At 62.0% G+C, this 10452-nt stretch overlaps 1 protein-coding gene across 3 annotated transcripts in view; it reads left to right on the plus strand.

Moving 5' to 3' along the window:
• Positions 1 to 10452, plus strand: part of ITSN1 (intersectin 1) — a 176565-nt gene that overhangs the window by 164315 nt on the left and 1798 nt on the right. For all 3 annotated transcript variants that reach the window (XM_036017208.1, XM_028503920.2, XM_028503921.2), the window contains 6 exons: positions 2139 to 2306; positions 6546 to 6758; positions 7860 to 7981; positions 8963 to 9045; positions 9287 to 9370; positions 9827 to 10000. In XM_036017208.1, the coding sequence (XP_035873101.1) occupies positions 2139 to 2306; positions 6546 to 6758; positions 7860 to 7981; positions 8963 to 9045; positions 9287 to 9370; positions 9827 to 10000 (844 nt within the window). The remainder of the gene's footprint in view (positions 1 to 2138; positions 2307 to 6545; positions 6759 to 7859; positions 7982 to 8962; positions 9046 to 9286; positions 9371 to 9826; positions 10001 to 10452) is intronic.

The raw sequence follows: 10452 nt of genomic DNA on the forward strand, positions 1-10452 counted from the left end.
GGTGCCTGGCTCGTACTCAGCAGGCTAGAAATGTCAGCTCTACCGTTTACACGCTAAATCTACAAAAAGTTCACATTCACTGGTAATAAAAGAAACGTGTGGCGAAGCAAGAAAATGCCTCGTCTGAGGCGTCCGGCAGCATGCGTGGGGAGGACCAGTATGGGGAGGATTCGGGGAGCGGGCGGCTGCTCCACCTCCAGACCAGCTGCCCGGCCTCCGTGGCCGGCACCTCCGTGTCTCGAGCTCGTGCATCCGAGTCATCGGAGGGACAGGGAAGCGTCGGAAACGCCCTGGAGCTTTGCGGGACGCAGCGTGTGTGAAGGCGCCGTAGTTCACCCTCACAGGGACCCGTCACAGAACCCGTAGAGACGACAGACAGCAAATGACACGCCACTTAGGGGGACAGTGTGACGGGACAGTCTGATCCGTTTTTACTTTTTTTTTTAAAAGATTTTATTTATTTACTTTTAGAGAGGGAAGGGAGGGAGAAAGAGAGAGAGAGAGAGAAACATCCATGTGCGGTTGCTGGGGGCCGTGGCCTGCAACCCAGGCATGTGCCCTGACTGGGAATCGAACCTGCGACACTTTGGTTCGCAGCCTGTGCTCAATCCACTGAGCTACGCCAGCAAGGGCCGATTTTACTTTTTAAAAATGGTGTTCACGTGTACGTGAGCAGAGCCTATTAACAGATACGGGAGCAGAGGGCACCTGCAGGTGGGGAGGTTGTGGGTGATTTTTAGATTCCTCGTTCCTTTCTGACCACTGCACACTGCACAGTCTCACCTGCACAATTAGAAGAACCCACCAGCCCGTTTTCGTTTTGAAACAAAACAAACGCATGTACGTGAGCCAGGGGTGGGGTCCCGGCGCGGAGCATCGGCCCCCACACTGGGCTGCACGACGGAATCGCCTGGAGAGCTCCGGAAGACTCCTGTTCCGGAGTCCTGGCCCCAGGCCTTCTGATGGGGCCTCGCACGTGAGGCACCCGGGGTTGTCAAGGAGACCCCAGGGAGCGTCCTTCGCCACTCGGGTGCCTGCTTAGGACTGCAAACCGACGTGCGCTGTCGAGAGGAGACACTCTTCAGGGTGAGGGCCGCCGGCGTGGTCTGCCCGGGTGGACCGCGGGGGCACTGCAGGAGCGCCCCCAGACCCGCACGGCACAGTGAACATTTCCCGGGCCTGGGAGAGTCACGTTTACACTGCCGTAGCCCATTAAGTGTGCAATAGCATATGTCTAAAAAAAAACAACGTGCACGCCCTCATTAAAAATACTTGATTGCTAAAAAATGCTCCCCCCCCCCCCCATTTGAGCCTCTTGGAAAAATGGAACTGATCGACTTGCCCGACCTGGGTCGCCACAGTCCTTCCTCTCATAAAAACACCAGGTCTGCGAAACAGGGTAAAATGAGACGTGTTTGTATGCGGACGAGGCCCGGGCAGGTCCAGCCTCAGCACGCTCCCGGTGCGTCCCAAGGGGGCGCGGCCTCCCCTTGCTCCGGGGGTCCCTCTCCACAACGGCTGTGTCCGGGCCCCTGGGCCCCTGCAGCCCCTGCCGGGAATTGCTCTCTTTACCAAGCGCCTTCTAAAGCCCCGGGACCCTGCAGAGCGCTCTGCTCCTGCGAAGGCATTCAGCCCCCTGACGACTTTCTCCAGGGGTGCTGCTAGCGCCCCCAAGTTTCAGATGAGGACACGGAGGCTCAGCGCACGTCTGTCCCTGGCCCAGGTGACGCGGCTCACGGGCAGAGCAGGGGGTCTCCCGCAGGAGGTCTGGGTCGGGGGCTTATAACCGTGGCTGGAGCAGCCCATCCAGAAAAACACCTGTCTGCATTCTGGGCCAGAGCCACGCGGGCACCTGCCGCTGGGCATGGGCCCAGGACTGCGCCGTTCTCGCGGGAGAAATCCACGCGGGTGCAGGCGGGAGCGTTACTGCGCTGCTGCGGCCTCTGCACTCCTTGCGCTCCAAGTGCGAATAATGTGGCACTCCCGCCCCCCAGGGGACCCCGCCAGCGCTCCTCGTCAGGGTGCGCTGGGCGCTCAGAGCTCGGTGGGTCCACTGTCTGCCGCCCGGGAGGCCTGTCCCTGCAGGAGCGTGAACCCCGGCCCCCACTCCACTCGTTGTGTTCCGGTGTCCCACGCAGATCCTGGAGAACACTCCTGAGAACCACCCGGACCACAGCCACCTGCGGCAGGCCCTGGAGAAGGCGGAGGAGCTGTGCTCGCAGGTGAACGAGGGGGTGCGGGAGAAGGAGAACTCGGACCGGCTGGAGTGGATCCAGGCGCACGTGCAGTGCGAAGGCCTGTCGGAGGTGAGCGCGCGGGGCGGGGCGGGGCCCGGGCTCCGCCCACCGCCCGCCAATCTCTCCCCGGCGGCTTCTGATTCGCCGGTTAACCCATCCGGGGAGGAGTTTTTAAATTCCGGCTATTTTCTCTTCCGTTTCCGGCGGTTCCTGTTTGCTGTCACGTGCTGGTTTCTCCCCGGCGTCTCATCCCTTGCACAAGCGGCCACGCTTCTCGTTTGTTTCCTAGCACGTTTTAAACACGACCCTGTCTGTGTCAAGCTGACAATCCCCGCGTCTAGCTCGTGCCTGCTGTTTCTGGCGGCCCCGCTGCTCAGGCCCGGCCCCCGCGTGCGCCGTCGTTTCGGATCGACTGTGAGCTCGCGTCCGTGGAACCTCCGCTCTGGGGTCTGGGAGCTCTGAGGTCGCGTTCCTTCCCGGAGGGTTGCTGCCAGGGCCGCCCTGAGTTAGCAGAGAGGGCCCTGGAGACCACCCCGGTTGTGTGAACTGTGGCGTAAACGTGGGCGAGCGGTGCCCCGTGGACACTCTTTCCCTCCGCTTACACCGAGGTCAGAAACAGTCCGGGTTTCTTGCTTGTTTTTTTCTGTTTGAGTTTGTCCTTCTTCCTTGGGTCCAGCTTTTTGTGGTTCCCTGTTCGATGCCCCACGTCCCATGGGCCCTGACACACCCCCGTCTTCTGCACCCCCTGCAGCTGCTAGAGTGGAAGCTCCAGGTCGCCAGCCTCAAGGAGCCGCTCTGGGCCTGAGCCAGCTGAGTCCTGTCTACCATCGAAGGCTTGCCTGCGCTTTTCTTTTTTTAATTTTGTATTTATTGATTTGAGGCAGAGAGAGAGAAAGGGAGAGACAGAGAGGGAGAGGAGCGCGAAACACCAGTTTGTCACTGGGTGATTTTTGCCTGGGCCCTGGCTGGAGGTGGGCTCACAGCCCTCGAGTGCTGGGACGGAGCCCCACCAGCGGAGCTGCCCGGCCAGAACTGCATCTTCATCTGTTTGTGGCCTCTGCAAGTTTCTTACTTTTATCGCCCTGCTTACATTTCAAAAGCGCATTTTGATACTTCACCCGGCTTTTGAATTTCTCGCTGGGTGAGTCAGAGTGTTCAGTCCACTCAGCTCCCAGACCAGACGTGTCTCCGCTGGTGTTCAGCTTTCTTCAGGGCACGTGCCTTTCCTCCCGTTTCATTCCCGGACCCACAGACACGCACACGCCATTCCTCGGGGCTCACCACGGCGCCCAGGCAGACTGTGCCTCCCTCCCCACTCTCCGGTGGCTTCAGGGGCAGTCACTACCTGAGCAAGTGGCCACCTGTCCTCCCTGCCCACCTCCTGTCCGCCGTCAGTGCAGGTGGAGGACGTGAGTTGTGGGGGGAGCCCCCGGGGGAAACATGGGGGCTCCTGTGTTGGAATTCCACACTGAGTGCAATCCAGGGGTGCTCACTGGTCGGATTCGTCCATCTATCTGTCCGTCCATCTGTGGATCCATCTGTTCGTCCATCTGTCCATTCATTTGTCCATCCATCCATCCATCCATCCGTGCATCCATCCATGCATCCATCCATCTGTCCATCATCCATCCACTCATCCGTCCATCCATCCGTCCGTCCATCTGTCCATCCACTCAGTAAACATTGCCCGAGCACCTCCCCATGGGCTCAGTTCGCTCCCCGTCTGTCTGGCGGAGTGGCAGAGCGGCCACCACAGCCGCACGCACTTTGGAGCAGCCCCTCCCGAGCCTCACGGCCGAGGTCAAGGGTGGGAATCAGCAAGGGCGGCTCTTCAGCCTAAAACATTAGGAACAGAATAAACTCTGTCATTTGCTTCTGTGGCTCCGACATCACCCTTCCTCGGTCTTTCCTCGCTGTTGTCACTGCTGCCATGGTGCCTGTGCCGTGGTCACAGTCACGTCAGCTTCTGTCTCCTGACCCTGTTCTGGACACACAGCCATGATTACGTGTTGCGTCAACGCTGTCCTTGGCATGTCTGTCTATTCCCCATTCACACACATTCCGTGTTGGCCGGGCCGCTCGCAGGGCCCAGCCTTTGTGTGTGAATAAGCAACGCCCCCCCCCCCCGCCCCCCGTACGTGGGCCAAGCTGGCCTTTCTTCATTATCGTCCCCACGCGGCTTGTCCTCCCTCTGTCTCAGGAAGCAGAAAGGGCTGGAGTGACCCCCAGGCTCCCGTCCCTCAGGCAAAGGGCAGAGAGCACCCTCTGAAGGCTCCAGCGGGTATCCCGGTCAGCTGGGGTGTCCCCCTCAGCTGGGGTGTCCCTGTTAGCCCTTGGGGCCCCCCCGGAGCCTCAGTGGGAGGCGGGAGGCCCTCCTCCCTCCCTGTGCCTGAGGGCGAGGCAGGGTGGCCGCTGTCCCTTGAAGTTCCGGCCACAGGAGCCCCGCTGATTCTTTCTCCCGGTGGGAGGCGGACGGTGGTGTTGCGGGTAGGTCACCAGCCAGCAGTGACCACGGAACGCTGTGGATGGCTTGCCGAAAAACACACGAGAAAAAACACATGCACAGAGACAAGACTAGTTTCTGTGGGGAAGTAGGGACAGAAATGGCCACCCCCCCTAGTGGGGAGCGCCCTGATTTACAGTCCATACCTGCTTTTATTGGGCTCATTTTGCATAATTCAGGTAAAGTACAGTACTCATTGGGGGGAAGTAAGGAACCATAGAAAACAAGGAAAGCTGCCAGTCTATTGAGTCGGGGTCAAAGAGCTGTAAGACTTTGAGGAACCAACTTCCTCCTTGGACCCTTCTCATTCAACTGAGAGCATTCTAAACAAAGAAGGTTTCACAGTAATTTACATGTTCTTTCTTAGGCCTGATCACCCGGGGAATCCGCCCTTTTCAGCACAGAGCTGCACCACCTTGTCATTGTTTCAGGCTTAGTTGGGAAAGAAGGCAATAAGGAGATTTTCTCCCAGACGATGAGAACTCAGGCTATGTCAAAGCCGAGGAGTGAGGGTCCGTCACCCCCTTTTGCTGCAGCCCCCCAAATCCTTCTTTTGGGGGGCCTCCCAAAGTGATCGTACCTGGCTTAGGTCGTTCCCCCCGTGGGGAATCTTACCCGTCTTTGGCTAACCGACCAAGCTTTTGGGGGTTCAGTTATGAATAAAGCAGCAGAAGCAGCATTCCTGCCAGGGAGACAAGCCCTTGTCTCCTTGCTGGCTTACGGTTCCAAGGGCGTTCGTTCCCTTAGCCTTAGCCTAGGCGGGGGTTTCAGCTTCTGATACCAGTCAGGGCAGTTCCCAACACGGTGGCCCCCAGCCCCCCTTCAGGGATGCGTGTTGCGAACTTCATCGCCTCTTGACAAACACGATCCTCAGGGAGATCTGTGGGGTTCACAGTTCTGAGGGAGCCTTGGCCCTGACGGCTGCGGAGTGGAGCATCTCCTTGGGGCTGGCATGCAGGCCGGAGGGGACTGTGACACCCGCCCGGTTCCTCCCGCCCCCTCCGTCTCTCCCCTGCTGTCGGAAAGGGGGTCCTAGGGAGGTGGCTCTGGCCTTGGTCTTCCTCCGCCCATTCAGAGCCTGCTCACTCGAGGTGCTAGAGCCTGGGGGCTGGCATTCAGAACCACTTCCGGGGTGCGGGCAGCGGCCAGTGGCCAGGAGAGAGTGGTCCTCTCACGTTGCAGGACCAGCGAGCTGGGCGAGGCGGACGGGCGCCAGCACCCGGGCGCTCTGCTCGCTCGAGGCCGCTCGCAGCACCGCCGGGTTCTGCCCCGCCCCGCCCCAGGTCTTCCCCGCAGTCCCTCCTGCGTTGTTCAGTGGCATCCGCTGGGGTGACGTGGTTGAGTTGGGTCACACGGGCTTCAGGCGTGCACTTCTGCGACACAGGGTCTGTGCCTGGCCCTGTGTGCCCGCCCCCTGGAGTCAAATCTTCTTCTGCCACCGCACATGCGACCCCGCGGCCCTTTACCCTCCCGCCCCTCCCGCCCCTCCTCCCCTCCCCACCAGGCAGCCGCCGGCGACTGCGAGGTCCTGTTTGTCTGACCCGCGTGTCCGTCTCGCGTGTTCACCTGTCGCTTTCAGCTCTGGGCCCCGCCCGTGAGCGAGGACACGCGGGTCTCACCTCTGCTGGGTGACGTCTTCCACTCCGCGTGACAGTCCCGAGGCCCTTGCCTGGGGCCTCCCGCGCAGCCCGGCGGGGCCGGCCCCCCTCCTGGTGGAGCCCACCACCGTCCAGGCGCAGAAAACCCCCGGCCACGACCTGGCCTGACTCCGTCGCCTCTTCCCCGGGTTTTGTTTCCTTCCCCAGCAACTCGTGTTCAATTCCGTGACCAACTGCCTGGGGCCCCGCAAGTTCCTGCACAGCGGGAAGCTGTACAAGGCCAAGAGCAACAAGGAGCTGTACGGCTTCCTCTTCAACGACTTCCTGCTGCTGACCCAGATCCTGAAGCCGCTGGGCTCCTCGGGCGCCGACAAGGTCTTCAGCCCCAAGTCCAACCTGCAGTACAAAATGTACAAAACCGTAAGTTGGCCACGGGGTGGCGCCGGCAGGGCGGGGCGGGGCCGGGGGCGGGGCGGACCCCGCTGGGAGCCGGTGCGGCAGGGCCGGGGGTGTGGCGCGGAGGGGGAGGGGCGGGGGGCCGGGATCCCTGGTGACGGCACGGCGCGCGCTCGCCTCCTGTTCTTGAGCTCTGCTTTGTTGCGCTTCACAGAAATTGTGTTTTTTACAACTTGAAGGGCAGACCCTCCCCCAGCAAAAGCATGACAACTTACTTTACCGCCCGCGGCCGCTCCGCGGTGGGCCTGCACGGTCAGGAAGGGTCAGCGCCCAGTTCAGGGGACGCACCGTCTACTAGCTGGCCGGTGGCCGCGTGGGGCCCTGGACAGGACGGAGGCCCCCCTGTCCAGTGGGGCTCACAGTCCAGAGTGCAGACGAGTGGGCGTGGGAACGGTCGGGAGTGGGGCGCAGGTGCCCACCTCCCCGACATTCTCGGGGCCCCCCCAGACTTCTCCAGGAAGCTGGGGCCATCTCAGCCCCGCCCTCCAGCCTGTGCGAGCAGCCCCCGCAGGGGGTTTCCCCAAGCTGCTTGTTTCGCCTGCCCCTCCCCGCGGGGCTGTCTGTGTCGTCTTGTCGTGGGAGGTTGTTTTTCTAAATGCGTCTCCGCGGGGGCGAGCTCACAGACGGGTGTTCCCCGGAGCAGCAGACGCCTCGCGTGGGAAGAGAGGGCCATGCACATACGTGGATCGGCACTAGCAGCTTCGCAGGAAAGCGTCTGGCAGGGCCTTGCCTGCAGGTGCAGCTGGCGCCTGCCGTTAGCCGGCCGGGACGCCGCAGGGTAACAGGCCGGTTCTTGCTCCGAAGGACTTGAGAATGCCTGTAAAGTGGGGCGTCTGTGTGTACAGTTTGCTCCGTATGGAAGTCGACATTAACACAAAGCCATTATTCTGGCGGCGTGTGCTGGAACACACACACGCGCACGTGCACACAGACGGGTTCTGATTTCCTGGGACTCCTCAGTCTGGTTCACAGGCCCCTACGTGCACACACAGGTGTGCACGCTCGGAGTTTGCGGGCACGCGCAGACACCCGCCGGCTTCATAATGCTCACGCCTTGCTTTTCAGCCTATTTTCCTAAACGAGGTTCTGGTCAAGTTGCCCACCGACCCCTCTGGGGACGAGCCCATCTTCCACATCTCCCACATCGACCGCGTCTACACCCTCCGGGCGGAGAGCATAAATGAGAGGTAAGGCCCACTGCCCCCCTGCACTGGGCGCTCACCGGGTCCCGGCCGGTGCAGGGCCCTGTGGGACGTTTCATTAGTCACCGGTCCCCCACCCTTCCCCCGGCTGCAGTGCCGTGATCCCTGGCTGGAGGGGACACGAAAGGTGGCAGTACTTTCTTCCAGAGCCTCACAGAAGTTTGACACACAGCAGGAGCTTTTCAAAATGAAACAAATTGAAACTAATTTTGCTTGAGGATTTTTGTGGGGTAGACATTTTCAGCGTTCTTTGAGATAAATGGAGCAGCTCAGGTTTCCCTAGTGGCAGAAAGCAAATGGAAAGCCATGTGGGGGTTGACAGGACCTCCCAACCCAGACCCCTCCTCTGGGGTCACATGGACAGACATTCTGGGTCCGGAACTGTGGGTGATTCGCTCCCATCGTTCCATCAAGACTCTGCCCCTCGGGGCCGGATGGAACAGACCGTTTTCTGCGGGGCAGACCTGGCACACGGCCGCAACATGCCACGGGGCCCGTGTGCCACGCCAGGAAGGGGCCCGAGTGGTGGCACACACAGGCCCCTGACAGACGAGGGAGGACGGCACCCTCAGTGCTGGCCCGGGGGACCTCCCCTTACTTGGGAGACGGTGTTGTGGTCCCCTGGGTGTTCTGTGCGGGACGGCTGTCTGGCCTTGCTGGGGGGCACAGGCGGGGTGCTCCCGGCGGGGGACGGGTGCCCTAGCGCCTCAGGGACCTCGGTTCCCACGGACGGGCGTCCTCAGGGCCCCCAGCGAGCTCTGGGGAACACCAGCGCACACGTCACCACCGTGCCTGCCTTCTTCACGGGAGGGATAGCCGTGCGCCTCACGCGACACGAAACCCCGCTTCCTTCCCTGAGCCTTTGTCGTCCGAGTCGGCCGAGCCGGCAGGGCCTGGGGGCCGCGTGTGCACCGACCCGAAGCCTGTCCCCTGAGGTCTGTGTGGCACCCGTCTTTCCTCCCCAAGGACGGCCTGGGTGCAGAAGATCAAAGCCGCTTCGGAGCTCTACATAGAGACGGAGAAGAAGAAGCGGGAGAAGGCGTACCTGGGTAACAGGAGCCGGAGCCGGGCGGGGCGCCACTGTGGGGGGAGGGGCCCCAGGACCTTAGAGCCCAGGGTGGCCCAGGGGGTGGCGGCCCGGGATGGGGGGAGAGGGGGAAGGGAGAGTGGGGTGCAGGGCGAACCCCTGGAGCGAGGGAGCGGGAGAGGAAGGGGGCAGCGCAGGCCAGCAGCGGTGGGAAGCGTCCGACATTAACTCGGGCCCTCGGCCGCGCTCTCTCCGCCCCGCAGTGCGCTCCCAGAGGGCCACGGGGATCGGAAGGCTGATGGTGAACGTGGTGGAGGGCGTGGAGCTGAAGCCCTGCCGGTCCCACGGTGAGGCCCCGGGGGCGGGGGGGGCCCTCGAGCGCACGCCTGGCTCTGAATCCAATAAAACACGTACCGTTTCCATCACCCACGACTTCCTTCCAGAACTGGTTTTTCTAGCACTTGTTGAAAACCTAGAGGTTTTTTTTTTTTTTTTTTTTTTTTTCTTAAATCCTTTCTGGCATCTTGCTTTTTGGAGCAGTCCGAGTGGCTGCCATGCCCCTGCAGATGGGACACAAGCTGAGGCGGAGGCGAGGATGGAGGGAGGCCTGGTTTCAGAGCCCGTCACCCCGTTATCTGTTTCAGTTTAGGGGTGGTGCTGAGTTGGGGGGTCGGGGGTCTGGCGAGGTGGAGGAGGGAACAGCAGGGAGTGTGGAGGGCCGGGCTGTCCGCTGTGCCGAGTCCGGCTCGGAGTCAGGGAGCGCCCATCGTGGGCCCGGGTCGAGCAGGCTCTGTCCCCCCCAGGGAAGAGCAACCCCTACTGCGAGGTGACCATGGGGTCCCAGTGCCACATCACCAAGACCATCCAGGACACGCTGAACCCCAAGTGGAACTCCAACTGCCAGTTCTTCATCCGGGACCTGGAGCAGGAGGTGCTCTGCATCACTGTGTTCGAGAGGGACCAGTTCTCGCCGGACGGTGCGTGCGCGGCCGCTGCCGCCGGGGCCCCTCTTCCCTCCCTGCCGCTGGACTGCCGCGGCACATGGCACACGTCTGCTCCCCGAGACACGGCGCCCCGACCTTCGCGGGCCTCCCCCCACACGGAGATGAGGGAGGAGCAGGCCGAGCCCCAGCTTCCCCGAGCGGCACGCTGCCCCTCTCAGAGCAGGCGGCAGAGCTGCCGGTCTGGGGGCATCCAGCCCCCCTAGACAAATGCCGTGGTCCTGTGGGAGGGCTCGCCCCAAAGCCCAGCCCGGCCTATTAGCCCTCGGCCCAAATCGGCGGTGACGGTGAGTGAGCGCAGCCCGTTGAGCCGCAAGGGTGGCCGAGTCCGTGGGGGACACCTCCGGTGCACCAAGGACACGGAGCTGTGCTGAGTGCGTCTCCCCTGGAAGCGGTTTTCCGCTTCTGGCCCGAGCCCGGAACAGAGT

This window comes from Phyllostomus discolor, chromosome 2, assembly GCF_004126475.2.
Source record: "Phyllostomus discolor isolate MPI-MPIP mPhyDis1 chromosome 2, mPhyDis1.pri.v3, whole genome shotgun sequence".
Classification (NCBI taxonomy): Eukaryota; Metazoa; Chordata; class Mammalia; order Chiroptera; family Phyllostomidae; genus Phyllostomus; species Phyllostomus discolor.